Consider the following 15,663-nt stretch of genomic DNA (forward strand, 5'->3'; position numbering starts at 1 on the left):
TGCTGGAAACCTAAAACAAACACAGAGAATGCTGAAGAAACTCATCAGGTCTTGCAGCATCTGTGGAGAGAGAAACAGAGTTAACATTTCAAGTGACTCCTGTTCAGAACTCATTCAAGAGAGAGACTAATTCAATAAAGAGATGGTGTTTATGTACAAATCAATGAAGTGGACAGGACGGGTTGAAAATGTGATCAAAACGCATAAATAGAGCCATCGAGTACAAAAACGGGGAAGATATGATGACACGAGGAATGAGGCACTTCTGTGATGTGAATAGGCTGGAGAAAAGAGGCTTTACAGGGGACTGGATAGAAATGCTCCAAATCATAAGAGGTCTAGACATAACAGATAGGGAGCAATTATTCACATTGGCAAAAGGGTTGAGCACTAATGGGTAGAGATTTAAGGTGAGGATTGATGACAATGTGAGGAAGAACTTTATTCCCCAGTGAGTGTTTAGCATCTGGAATGCGTGGCCTGGGAGTGCGGTGGAGACACGTTCAGGGGTGCCTTTCAAAGAGGAATTGGATAAGTATCTAAAGAGAAGGGAGTTTGTAGGTCTATAATGGTGGGTGGGGGAGTGTGGAGGGGGAAACAAGGAACTAGCAAAGACAGGACAGGTCAAATAGCCAACTCTTGTACTGTGTAACCATCTGATGATTATTAGATGATCCACAAGAACCAAGCCTATGGTCTTCTCCTTCATGCCAATGCCAATGTGAATAATTGCTCCCTATCTGTTATGTCTAGACCTCTTATGATTTGGAGCATTTCTATCCAGTCCCCTGTAAAGCCTCTTTTCTCCAGCCAATTCACATCACAGAAGTGCCTCATTCCTCGTGTCAATTTCCCCGTTTTTGTACTCGATGGCTCTATTTATGCTTTTGATCACATTCACCAATTAGAACCTCATTTCCAATCTAACCTACTCACCTAAATTTTCTTCAACATACTGCCTGTCAATAATATGTCCATTGCTCCCATGACTTCCTATATGAAGGTCTGTTGGTGAAAACTCAGTAACCGCACAGGTATGAAGCAGCTTTAATTCAAACAATAAATGACATTCATCTTGACAAATGCATTATCTCTCCTTGCCTTCGCATTCAGCAGGTTAGACACAAGACTGCCTTTCGCATCCATCTTCCTGCTCACTTTCATGAGACCCTCATGACATGTGGATCCACTTTTTTCTATAAGAACATAGGCCGAAGGATCTCCAGCTCTGCGAAAACCATGTGCTGCAGATGCTGGAAGTCTCAAATTAAATATTCAGCAGGTCAGGCAACATTTGTGGAGGGGGAAGGCGATGCTTTATTTCAGGCTGATAAATTTCTGTCAATATGAATGATCATCAAGCTGAAACATTGATTTGATTTTATAATTGTTGTCACATGTACTTCAATACAGTGAAGAGTATTGGTTTGCGTGCTATCCAGGTAAATCATACTTTACATAGTTACATCCGAGTAATAGAGCAGAATACAAAATATAGTGTTACTGTTACAGAGAAAGATTATCTTTAATATGTTTGAGGTCCATTCAAAAGTCTGGTAACAGCAGAGAAGAAGCTGTTCTTGAATTTGTTCATACGTGTCTTCAAACTTTTGTATCTTCTGCCCAACGTAAGAGGGTGGAAGAGGGTATAACCGGGGTGGGAGGGTTCTTTGATTACATTGCCCGCTTTCCCGAGGCAGTGGGAAGTGTAGACGGAGTCAATGGAAGGAAGGCTGGATTTTGTGATGGTCTGAGCTACATTCACAACTCTGTATAATTAATTGCGGTTTTGGGCAGAGCAGCTGCTATACCAAGCTGCGATGCATCTGGACAGGATGCTTTCTATGGTGGATCAATAAAAATTGCTAAGAGTCCTTGCGGACATGCTGAATTTACTTATCCTTGTGAGGATGTAGAGGCGTTGGTGCTTTTTGTTCATAGCATCAACGTGGATGAACCAGGACAGATTGTTGATGATATTTACTCCTAGGAGCCTGAAGTTCTTACCCACCTCCATCTCAGCACCATTGACACAGACAGGGACGTGTCCTCCACTCCACTTCCTGAAGTCAATGACCAGATCCATCATTTTGCTGACATTGAGGGAGGGTTTGTTACCTTTACACCATGCCACTAAGCTCTCTATCTCTTCCCTGTCCTCTGTCTTGTTGTCGTTTAAGATCCGACCCACTACGGTGGCTTCATCGACAAACCTGGAGTTAGAGCAGAATTTGGCCACATGGTTTCGAGTGTATAAGGAGTACATTAAGGTGCTAACCACGTAGCCTTGCAGGGCACCCATGTTGAAGATTACTGGTTGTGGTCTGTGGATCAGGAAGTCGAGGATCCAGTTGTAGAACCCTAGATCTCAGAGTTTGGAGATGAGTTTGGTTGGAATTATGGAATATAAGACGGAGCTTAAGTCAATAAGTGGGAGTCTGATCTGGGTTTTCTTGTCATCCATACATTCCAGGGATGAGTGTCGGGCCAGGGAGATGGAATCTACTGTGGACCTGTTGTGACGGTAGGCGAATTGTAGTGGATCAAGGCAATCTGGGAGGCTGGAGTCAATAAGGGCCATGACTAATCTCTCAAAGCACTTGATAATGTTGGATGTCAGAACCACTGGGCAATAGTCATTAAGGCACATTGTCTGATTTTTCTTCGGCACCGGGGTGATGGTGGTCTTATTGAAGCAGGTGGGAACCTTAGATTGGAGTAAAGAGAGGTTAAAGGTGATTTTTTTTGGCAGAAATTGAGCACAGATGGGGGCTCCCATCAGTCCTGACATGGGATAGGTGGAAGGGCCTGGGTGGGCAATGAGGCGGAGTGGGGTTTAACCATTGCTATCAGGAACCTTTCCATGAACAGAAGATGACACCCTGTTTGGAAGTTACCAGGGTTTATTTAGCTGTGACTTCATACAGTGGTAGGCATCACTGTTGCTGCTAAAATGTCAGCAGCAGTGCCAAGAGACCCCTGAACTGTTGGTTCAGTTGGCATCTGGATTTGGTAAGTGTGCCCACCACCTTTCCTGAAACTGGTAAAATGGATGATGGGTATGCTATTCTGCATCTTCCCTGGCCTCTTCTACCTCCCTCAGTGACCCCACCACCAACATCAACCCACCACCCAATCCATCTTTACAGCACTGGTAAAACATTGCTCGCTAACTCAGTTTGCCTTTGTTACTTAAACCTTTTTACACTGCACACAATAACTAAATGTTAGCATAAACTTAATTCCATCTATCATTCTTTTTTAGAAGAAATTGGTTAACTTATGAATAGTGTTAGCCAGCTGATTGGGAGCATTCTGGCTTTAGAAGGATTTGAGCAACAATCCAGGCTGACACTTTAGTGAATGGCTGATGGAGTGCAGCATTCTTGGAGCTGTGGTCATTCAAGATCAGATTCCAAACTGAAGACTTGTTTGCATCTTTGACTAAATCTAGAAAAAAGCCCCATGACACTTTCTCAAAGCCGTGCAGATAATTTTCCTTGCCTAATACTCACCAGACTAACTCCTGCTGCTCTTTCAAGGCAACGGTCAATACTGGTCTTTTCCTTCCTGGTTAAGATAAACTCTCACCTATAAAAAAAAGTAACACAATCTCAGCGTAAATAGTGATGGATAAATAACTCTGGATTATCAAAGAAAGGTAAGAGTTTGACCTGAGCCTTCAGAAAAAGATTAAAATGTATTTTTCTCCTCTATATCTTTGCAGACTGCCTCTGCCATGGCTCCTGCACGCCTTTATTAACAACTTCACCCCAATCGAAGTCAGCAGCAATGGTCTGTTCTGTTCAATTGTTCTCCTCTTCATCATGCTTCTTTTTGTCATCCTGTCGATTGGGGCCTGCAAGTGGAAAATGAACAAAATTCTTGGAACTATCATGTTTATACTCTACATTGCTTTTCTGATTACCAGTGTTCTGTTGGAGCAGAAGGTCATAGAGTGTCCAGTGACAGTCGGATCTTCGTGACTGTACTCCTTTCTTTTCAGTTACCGCTGGGAAAATTTACTCATCCTGCCTGCTGCAGCTTTGTTTTTGTTTTAAGATTGGCTCAGCTGGCCATGCAATTTAATGGAGAATGAGAAGGTAATGCTAAACAATAACAACCGTATTTTTTGCTTGATTAATTTTTTGTTCTCATTTCAAGCAAATGAATAAAGTTGATGTTTGCATCTGTGGCATTCCTGAATGGAGAGATTGACTCTGGGATTTTTCCTCTGGTTTAATCTGATGTCTATGGGAAGACCACTGCCTAAATTAGTTATACCCCCCCGTCAAGAAGATTCTTTCATTTTTCTTTCGTTACTAGGTGATATTTCAGTGGCAAAGGAATTTTCCTTGCTAGTTTTTTTGTCAGATATTGAAATAATATTGCATTATATTTCAGAATGGCTGGTGTGAAATAATTTACTTTTGAAATGACAAAGGTGCATAAAACTGGTTTGGAGGACATTTTTTTGAGAGGGTTGGCAGGGGGAGGTTGGGGACATAATACTTTGGGTTCTCAGACAGTTAGCCAAACCTACCTTTTCTTTGGGATCTGAGAATCAGATTAGTACTGGAGGTGTAATGTTTAATACAGATTTACTTCTATACGTCTTAGCATTATTTATTACACATTTATTAAACTATACACAATTTTATGTTTTACAACCTTTTTTTGGCTTAGCACAACAATTTTAATCACCAGTATATCTTATGAATAAACCAATGAAGCTGCTATAGATTGTGGTACTTGAAAGCAAATTCAATCAGGTGTGAATGGCAATATTAAGGTCATAGAGCTATTAATCAATTATTAAGGTCGTAGCTATTTATCTATTATACACATCATCGCTTGCTGCCTAATGCAGAATAAAATGTAGTCACTGACATTCTGCCATATTATGTAATTAACACCTTAGGGCCTGTAGATCATCTCTGCACTTTACTTGGACAATTATAGGCTGTCATTGTTGTATGTTTTCTTTTTAGAATATGACCTTTTTTAAGACCGTAATACATTTTCAAAGTGAAACCTGGCATATAATAGGTTCCAATAACTTTTCATTGAGTTGAGATTTAAGGTACTGTTAAATTTAATCTTAAATGTAACTTTGTTTGGAAAAACTGACTCTGCATTCCTTTGTTTGATTAGATTGTGTTTGCACCCTTAAATTGCAAGTACAGCAGTGAATCAAGTTGTTAATCTAATAGAAACTCATTCACTGTATAAATACTTTTGCACAGGTCTTTACATCACTTTTCCTCTTGGTATCAGCTTCGTGCAGTATTTACTGAGAAACAAATAGAGATAGAGCATTGTGAGGCAACTCACATGGCACACTCATAACATCACACCTAATGTAGATCTTTACTCTTCATTGTGCTACTGCGACTGGTTCTATGTAATATGGTCAATATTTCAGATTCAGAAAATCTGGAATACTATGAAGATATGTTTTTTTTAAATACTAATATATATAAAAGCTAATATTTAACTAGGGCTGCTTAATGTTAATGCTCAGCAGATATTCTGTTTGGTTAGGATTCAAATGTTCATTTACAGCTGTCAATAAAAATCAATAATACAGCAATAACCTCATTTTGATGGGCATTAAAGTCTGCACTCGGATTAATAATAATCATAATGCTCCTAATGAAATGATATGATAGTGTTACTACTATTGTCAATCTCGGGATGGTATTTGTTATGTAAGGGGATATGTTGTTCTTGGAGTTGCATGATAACAGCATTCTGGGCAGTAATGGAAAGGAAGGTTTGTATGTGGATAAGAAATTTCATCAAGTCAGTGATTGTTTTGACAAAACGAATGTAAGCGCTAAAAAAGACTCTGAAAATGAGAAGCTCAAGTTATGCACTCATCTTTTCATTGATTTTTGGCACTAGATTCTTGGGATGTATGCTCCATTAACTGAATATCATGGGTCTAAGAATCTGAACAATTTCTGAAGCCCACTTTTAAACTTGGGATGCTGGTACTGATCCCAGCTATATAAAGGAATGCAGGCTGCCAACAAGACCAAAACGATTGTGATCACATACTTTGAAATTAATACACAAATTGTTTTATCATACCTTTAACCAACAACAACATTTGTCTTAACCTCTCTGTAACCTGAGATATAAAATTGAATTAAAGTCTAACTAAAGCTCAAGGGTCGAAACAAGAAGTGTAATTTAATTACTTATTGGGTAAATCGCAGTGACCCCTTTCTTCAATCAATTCACCCCAATGTGTGAAACAGGATTGAATTATCAATTTTATTATTTGATTGACAAATAGACTCTGGCAAAAAGTGAACTTCTATGTTCTTTCTGGAGGGTTTCCTTGATTTGAATTTGATCTTTTTCATTCTGCTTCTTAGCCTGATTACAGTTTCTTTTTTTTAAATTGTCTATTGTTTATGCCCCTCACTTATTTAAGTTCTACTTTGTTTTCTTATGGTTTACCAACTCTGTTTCTGATTTTAATATTTTTGAACATAGTGTTTAATTCTTTTTTATTCCAAAGTATTCCGTTGTGTCCCTTTTTCGGTTGGTCTCATTTTTCGTTGTTTACCGATCTTCCAACTTAATCCTGCCACTCCGTTTGCAAAATTAGTACTTCAATTGTATGCATGTAGTAGCTTCAGACATAGAGGTTTATTTTCAATGCATAATCAAGATACTACAAAAAACAGTACCAAATGCCAAAATAGAAGTGTGCAGTTAATTTGTATGATCTCACTCCTAGCTATGGTCTTTGAAATTAGCCCTTCTTATGCCAATTTTACATCTGTAACATGGGTGAAACTAGATCCAGTTTTTACCTTACTAAATCATGTGTTTTGGGGCCATAGATAAATTAACATCTTCAGATAATATTAAAAAATTGCATAAACTTTCTTTCAAGTCATGACATCCTTTGAACCCTTCCTTGTGGCTTTAAAACACTCATAGATACCTTTTCTTTATAAATTATGTAGGATTTTAAATTATTCACTAAACTAAAGGTCAAATGCATAAAAACACGAAAGGTCAAACACATAAAGATGCTCAAAGAAACTGATGAGTAGTTTTTTTTCTATGAGCAAGAATCCTTTTCTATTCCCCATTTCTTTGTACATATATTTAACTGCAGTCATGAGAGTAGACAAATTTGTTGATTCCACTGTCCTCTCTATACAGCAGAGAGCAAGTCAATGGATGACTGAAGAGAACGGTTCTACTTCGTTTAATTGCTCCATACACTTGGCCAATGCCTAATGATTTTTGCAAGTAATAAACCCAAGGTTGGGAGCTCATTGATATAAGGGTCACAGGAGCAATCCTGTCACCCTGTGCAATGATACCGCAGTCCAGACTGTTCAATTGCATTATCTTTCTATGAAAATTAGACATTTCAGTGCAATTGTAGGAACTGAGATTAACTACAGAAAACCATGTAACAGAAATAATTAGATGTTTTTGAGATGTTTTTGTAAATAGGGCTAATATCTTAATCATTCCATGGTATGGAGCATTATTCATTTTGCTACTGGTCAGCATTGCATTATAAAATAGCAAGTACTTCTGGAGGGTTTAATGATTACAGATAATTTTCATTTATTCTACAATCTCAGGTCATGGTCAACTTTGAGCCCTAAAGTCTCAAGTACTTGCAGTTATGGTTATGTACCTCAGTGGAATTTATCATTGTTTCATTCAGACTCGTGCAAATTTATTTCTTTATGTCAAACCAAATGCCTTTTATGCTCAGGATTAGCTATGAGCTGTAACCTGTCATTAGTACTCGTACAATTGAGCCACACTTTAATTAACTATTCTTACAGAGCTGCACTATTAACCAGGAGGAGTTAACTCAAACAAACCAAAAATAGATTTATTAAATAAAATTATCATAAGGTGATATTATTGCAAGTAATTGAGTCCACCATGTCAAATAGGCATTTGGTTTTGCTTAAGCAAATTATGATTCTTTCTAAAGATTGCGTTGTTTAGGTTGACAATAATATTGAGTTAAAATTCCTTATTGACAGCAGTAAATTAACACATAAATATTGTAGTAATAGCATAACAATGTTGGATCTGTAAAGATTATAATAGTCTTAAGTTATCCCTAAATTATGGATAAAGTGCAGTAAATACTTAAATGATAAGCTATTTTTTAATGTTCCCAGATAGATTCCACTCTTTCATTCCCCTGACCACCCACTTCTATTCCTGGATAGATTGCATGAAAATGAACTGTGGCAACTTATGATTAAAACATTTCTAACGGTCTGACCCTCCTATTTTTTTTAAAAAGTAGCATGTATTCCAGCCATTAAGCTATGTTTTTGGTTTACTGTACCTGGATTTATTATCTTTGTGCCAGACTACCAGTGTGTACAGTATCAATTATAAAGCACCAGGTCCAAACTCAGTGGGTGGAATAACCTCCAGTCCCTCCATGCTTTAGAAAACACCCATTCGACTTTGCATCATGCTTGGCTGCAAACTGTATGCAGATAAGCAATAGATTCTCAGATCGATCACTATCAATAGAATTTTTAATCTGTTTTGAAATATGATACTGGATAGAGATTTGAAAATGCTGTGATCTTGTGTCAGGTGGAAGACCTTACAAATGTGTTTCAAAGCTAACTATTACATATAGAGACACATAATAATGTTTTATTAAGCACTATAGAGCACTTAAAAGATAAAAGACAAATGGTGAAATATGCATGTATTTTCATGATGCATACATCAGTTTGGGGAATTGACAATTATTGCATTTCATTAGGAAAGCTCATCAGTGCTGTGAATCCGTGAAAAATGTTTAAAATGTGCTTCTCCTATATCTGAAGCAAAGCAATATTTGGTTGCAATATCTTGATGGTAACCATCTGTTCTCAAATCGTCAATGCATCAGTGAGTCTGTCAATATGCCTGGAAATTATAGCTAACCTTTTGGTTTTAGATTCTATTGTCCTATGCTGGTCATATAGAAGGAAGATTTCTCCTTCACCAGTTAAAAAGAGCCTGAAAATGCTATAAAGTTGAAATAAAAATGAGAACTCGTGAAAATACAGATAGTCAGTCATCTGAAAGGACAGGCTAATGTCACAGGCTTTCTGTTAAAATTGATAAGTGTCTCTGCTCAGCACATTATCCTGTCTTTCCTCTTTTTAAAAGGCTGACTGACATATTGTGTTATTTGCTTCTTTTGTCATTTAAGAATTTTTTCTACCTTAGTTGGAAGTTTTACAGATAACATGGAGATCCTAGCAAAGCCAAGAACAACCTAATGTAAAAACTGTATTCTAGTACATGTTGGCTACTTGGAAAAAAATCATACAGCAGAAAAAGTTGCATCTGCTGTCACACAAATCACATTGTTGGCAAAACTTTTTTGAATATCTATATATATATATATATATATATATATTTGATATATTTTAGCAATACGTGTAACTTCCTCTGTTAACTCAACTGACAAATTGTCTTGCAATGCAAGCAGTTATCCCTTTCAGTCCTGTCTCTACAGACTGTAATGTCCCTGACATTAATTATGAAAGTTGTGCACATTGGTGTTTGCAGTAACCAATGCAACTTTAATAAACCAATATTGATTTAGAAAAAAAAAACAGTAATCTCTAACATGCATAATTTCAAGTTATTGGCAATTCATAGTCTTGAAAACAAATGTACTGTACTGTGTATTGGTGTAGTTCTTGTCATTTCCCAATGTCATTAACAGTAGTGCACGACTGTATATAGAAAGAAAAATATTTATTTGTACATAATCTATTTAAAATATATACCAATGGCTTTCTGGGAAAATGCTGTTCTTGCACTATTGTTATTGTTTTCGCTGTATCTGTGTAAGGTTTCTCCACTATGATAATATTGTACACCTGAAGGCAATCTATTTCAATTGTGTCTCTGTAAGAAATATAATGTATCTAAGTGTGAAAATAAAAATTATAAATAAAACAATGTTATTGGCCATTTTTGTTGCTTGTATGTCATTGACCATGACTATTTTGGAGGATCTTCACTGAACTAAGAAGTTCACATGATCCGGGGGGAGTTCAAAACTAGGGGGCATATTTTTAAGGTGAGAAGAGAAAGATTTAAAAGGGATGTGAGGAGCAACTTTTTCACACAGAGGGTGGTTCATATGTGGAATAAATTGCCAGAGAAAGTGATAGATGCAGGTATAGTAACAACATTTAAAAGACCTTTGGATGAGTACATGAATAGGAAAGGTTTAGAGGGATATGGGACAAATGTAGGCAAGTGGGACTAGGTTAATTTGGGAAGCTTGGTTGGCATGGACTAGTTGGACTGAAGGGTCAGTTTCTTTTCTCTATGACTCTATGTTGTACATTTGTTGTGACAAGGTCTGCTCCTCTGATGCTGCTTGGCCTGCTGTGTTCATCTAGCTCTACACCTTGTTATCTCAAAAGAAACAATGATTTGTTTTTCTTCATATTCCTCATTTAAACTGGAGCAGTAACTTCTGTCCTAAGTGGCAAAGAATTAGTGTTAGTCTGTGTAACTTCCTCTGTTAATTCACCTGACAAATTGTCAATGCATTTTGCCAAACAGCAGCTATCCTTTTCAATCCTGCCTCTGCAGACAGTAACTTCCCTGACATTAATAATGAAAGTTGTACACATTGGTGCTTGCAGTTATTTACAACCTTGGTGTGAATCTGTTCATTTTTTAAAGGGTGATTAGGTTGTAGATCTAATGCTCTTTGTATTTTAAAAAGAGCATTGAGGAAATGCCAAGTGATCAGTTCAGCTGTCAACATATGGAACAGCTAAAACAGTTAAACAAAAGCTTTTGAAAGACCATTTCTCTCAAGTTAATTCAACTTACCCCAGTGCATGTGTTGTAAAAGTTAGAATGTGGGTACCGCAAGTAGTAGGGATAGATTTTAGAATGTTAATATTTTTTGTGAGGGGAACTGAATACAAAAGCAGGTAGGTTATGCTTCATTTATATAGGGCATAGGTGAGACCACATCTGGAATGCTGTGGATAGTATTAGTCGTCTTATTTAGCTCCAATTTGCATGAGGGTTCTGTGAGAGGCTGGAGACCATTTCTTGGACATAGCTCCATGAACTTGACAGTGGAGCCCATAATTAAACCTCATGACTGCTTCAATGCCACCTCATACTACTCGCTGCACTGCTATGGGACCCAGTGTTAACAGTGGTTTCCAGAATGCTGCTTCACTCGTCCTCTGTGCAGGGATGTTTTCAAGCAAGAACACTGAGACATAAATCAGGTCCACAGGACAGGCTCCTAAAGTTCTCTCTCATGATGATCAGTCCCTGTAACTCAGTGATGTTTGTCAGTGCCACACAGCCTTGTTCATTGTGAAATGTTGCAGTTTTTAAACTGGATCCTCAAAGTCCAGAGACGTTTAAGGGTCTGCAAAGTCACAATGAGCCTAGGTGAAGAATACTGGAGCTTGGGTCAGTTGGGCTCCAGGTAAGGTTTCTTACCATCTTCTGTACTCAATCAAGTCAATCATGCTGTTAAACACATAAGAGCACATATCCTACATTACTACATGATGACAATAGTGACCAGACCCATAGAACTGAACCTTAAGAGCCTGAAGTGAAGCCCAGTGATCCAAACCAGTGCTAGGGAAAATACCCAAAGTGAAACTCAGAAGCCAGCTAGAGATGGACAGTGAAGAAAGCCCTGGCAATAAATTATGGAGAGAAAGAAACTGATGAAAGAGCAGGAGAAGGCCCGAAGCAGAGTACACAGTTCGAAACAGGAAGAAATCAAACAGCCACATGGCTAACAAGTTTCGGTAAATCAGAAGCCCATAGAAAAGAATAAACATACAAGAGAGAACTTCCTGTGCAACACTAGGATAAAAAGTAAAAAATGGATTTTTTATTCATTCATGAGATGTGGGCATCACCATCCAGGCCAGCATTTATTGCCCACCCCTAATTGCATAGAGGACAGTAAAATGTTGACCACATTGCTGTGTCTGGAATCACACATAGGCCAGACCAGGTAAGGATGGCCATTTCCTTCCCTAAAGGACATGTTTGAACCAGATTGGTTTTTTACCCATGACAATCAACAATAGATTCATGGTCATCGTTAGACTCTTAATACCAGGCTTTTTTTTTATTGAATGCAAATTCTACTATCTGCCAAGGCAGGATTCAAACCCAGGTCACCAGAACATTGCATGAGTTACTGGATTAATAGTCTAGCAATAATAGCATTAGGCCATCACCCCTTATTTCAATTTCCGTAGTCTGTATTGCAAATACCAAATTAGACAAAGCATTATCTTTATCAGACTTGCTAGAAAATTGTGATGACCTTGACCAGACTGGGCATTGAGCAAGCTGGTGCTGATGGTTCTGCAGGTATCTTATTGTGGTAGCTCTCAACAATTGGCGAGACAAGGACAAGACCAGGAAATTGCTTATACAATCAGCAGCTGTGCAAATGTCACTCTTGCCAGACAAGGTGGTATGGAAGGAATGGCAACATGTGACAATGTAATTAAAACATTTGACGCTCATTTCCATTTAAGAAGAACTCCCATCATAGACATGGTAAAGTGTATCCAGGGTGCACAAATGTTAGGAGAGACTATGAATTCCTCCATCAACAACAAGTGTAAACGTTCAATTCTAGTCTCCCTGCTACAGGAAGGACGTTGTGAGACTTGAAAGGGTTCAGACACAAGTTTGGAGGCTTTGAGCTACACGGAGAGGTTGGATAGACTGGGGCTGTTTTTCCTGGAGCGTCAGAGGCTGAGAGGTGACCTTATAGAGGTTTATAAAATCATGAGGGGCATGGATAGGGTGAATAGCCAAGGTCTTTTCCCCAGGGTAAAGGAGTCCAAAACTAGAGGACATGGGTTTAAAGTGAGGAGGTAAAGATTTAAAGGAACCCTAAGGGGCAACATTTTCATGCAGAGTGTGGTGCCTGTATGGAGTGAGCTGCCAGAGGAAGTGGTGGAGGCTGGTACAGTTACAACATTTAAAAGGCATCTGGATGGGTACATGAATAGGAAGGGTTTAGAGGGATATGGGTCAAATACTGGCAAATGGGACTAGATTTATTTAGGATATCTGGTCAGCATGGACGGGTTGGACTGAAGAATCTGTTTCCATGCTGTACCAGCTCTATGACTCTACAATTCTAAACCCTCTGCAACATTGCCCACTTTCACAATAACCATCCACTGTCAGACTGCCCATAGTGGTTAACCTGCAAAGTCAGGAGAAAGTGTGCAGGTGCACTGTTTCATCTCTGGTCTAACATACAATCTGAAATTGTATACAATCCTGAAAAAAAACGGTGTTAGTGAGAGTCTTACTGCACCTATTGGAGTGGAATAATTGATGATCACTGTATCATGTGTGAGCTATAGTGAAGTATGAGGAGAAACAGATCTAGCTGACTATGATCTAGTGATTGGAGAAAGGTCAAGGACAGAAGGAGTGTTGTGAGGCATGTATAAATGAAGCTGTAGTGTTGTAAATAGCACAGCTTTGTGAAGTCACTGAGCTTTTTCCAACATTACGACCGTATCCTGTATCATAAATTCAAGGCATTTTGATCCTTTTTTCTTGAGTCAATGTTTGGTGAATTTCTTTCCCATGGGAAATGAGGATAACCTTTATCCTGTCCTCAACATCCACCAGAGCCACATACACAGCCACGGTAATGTTCTCACAGCACATGCTACAGATGGCTGGATGGTCTCTTCATCCTGCAAGATGAGTATAGCTCTCTGTATCACTTACCAATTGATGGAACTTTTCACTATTTCCAAATGCCTTGTAGCACTGAAAGCCTGGATTTCCATGGGACCTTCTCAGATCACTCACCATAACTTTGGTGAATGTATGCCAAAAGGTACATTCTTAAGAGTATTAGCAAAAATCTTTAACCCACAATCCACTTCAAAATTATAACATCCTATAACACTGATGGAAATCCTTCAGCCCATGATGTTGAGATGAATCTTTGAAAGAGTAATCCAAGTAGCTCTGTCATCCCCTTTCCTCACAATACCATAATTTTCTTTTCTAAATATTTAACCAATTACCTTTTCAAAGTTACTATTATGTCCGAGACAATTTTTGCACCATGAGATAAAATGCTGTCTCCGACAACAATCAGTATGTTCAAAAGAAGAATAAAGCCAAGTGAATTGGTTTTAAATTTTAAAACATAAGAAGGTGTATTTAAAAATTTAATGGGAGGAAATAAATAAATATTAGAACAAAATGAAAATAAGATCAGGAAGAAAAAAGCTGACAGCAAATTCATGTGAAGGGTTTGATTTTTTAATATAAAGTTTTTTTATTTGTAATTAATATTGCAATTATAAAATGCAGCTTTGTTTAGATAGCTCATTACAATTCTATTAAATTATTTGAAACACAAATTACATGCTTAGTGGCACCTGTAAACTTGGAGAATGTGGAGCAAAGGATGTGTCAGTGTAGAAAATAATGTGAGAGAGTTACTTTTTATTCTTTTCTGTTGGCTGGTATTTATTGCCTGTCTCTAGTTCCCCTTGAGAATCCAGATTGGAAAGCATTGATACAGCATATACAAACATATAAACAAGGAGCTGGAGTAAGCCATTCTTCTCCTGGCTTTATTCCACCATTGAATAAGATCATGACTGATCTGATTGTGATCACATCAATAGTCCCACCTACCTTTCATTCCTTTACTTACTAAAAATAGACCTAACTCTGCCGTTAAAGAAAAGTCAAAGATTCTGCTACCAGAGATAGTAGGAACTGCAGATGCTGGAGAATCCAAGACAACAAGGTGCAGGGCTGGATGAACACAGCAGGCCAAGCAGCATCATAGGAGCAGAGAGGCTGACGTTTCGGGCCTAGACCCTTCATCAGAAAAGCTTGATTCTGCTACCACCTTCTTTTCAGGACAAGAATTCCAAAGACTCATGAGCTCCCAAGAATACCATTTCATCTCATTTGCTGTTTGAAGCGATGACACCTATCAACATTCTATGAGTCACCATTGACCTGAAACTGAACTGGACTAGCCATATAAATACTGCTCTGTACTCAATAGAGTTTAGAAGGATGAGGAGGATCTGATTGAAACGTACAGAATATTGAGGGGCCTGGATACAGCGGATGTGGAGAAGATATTTCCACTAGTAGGAGAGACTAAGACCTGAGGTCACAGCCTCAGAATGAAGGGACAACACTTTAGACCTGAGATGAGGAGAAATTTCTTCAACCAGAGGCTGGTGAATCTGTGGAATGTGTTGCCACAGAGGGCTACAGAGGCCAAAACATACAGTGTATTTAAGACAGAGATCGATAGGTTCTTGATTGGTAAAGAGATCAAGGGTTAGGGAGAGAAGGCAGGAGAATGGAGTTGAGAAATAGATCAGCCATGATCTAATGCCAGAGCAGACTCGATGGGTTGAATGGTCTAGTTCTGTTCCTATTCTTGTGATCTTATGGCATCTGCATAAACAGCACTTAAAAGGAGTGTCAGGTTACTTGCTTTTAAAAAGTTCTATGACCCTTCAATAAGTTTGGTTTTTAAAGCAGTTCTTTTCCTATTTCAGTCCATAATTTAGAAATACAGGAAAATATAAAGATACAGTCTTTACAAAA

General features: G+C 38.2%; 1 protein-coding gene across 1 annotated transcript in view; it reads left to right on the plus strand.

The window, feature by feature from the left end:
- LOC109935472 (sodium/potassium/calcium exchanger 2) overlaps positions 1-9,934 on the plus strand; it is a 93,578-nt gene extending 83,644 nt beyond the window's left edge. The window contains exon 10 of the mRNA XM_020534115.2: positions 3,728-9,934. Coding sequence (XP_020389704.2) covers positions 3,728-3,986 — 259 coding nt within the window. The 3' untranslated portion in view covers positions 3,987-9,934. The remainder of the gene's footprint in view (positions 1-3,727) is intronic.
- The last annotated feature ends 5,729 nt before the right edge of the window (positions 9,935-15,663 follow it).

Source organism: Rhincodon typus, chromosome 3 (genome assembly GCF_021869965.1).
Source record: "Rhincodon typus isolate 14 chromosome 3, sRhiTyp1.1, whole genome shotgun sequence".
In the NCBI taxonomy this organism is placed as follows: Eukaryota; Metazoa; Chordata; class Chondrichthyes; order Orectolobiformes; family Rhincodontidae; genus Rhincodon; species Rhincodon typus.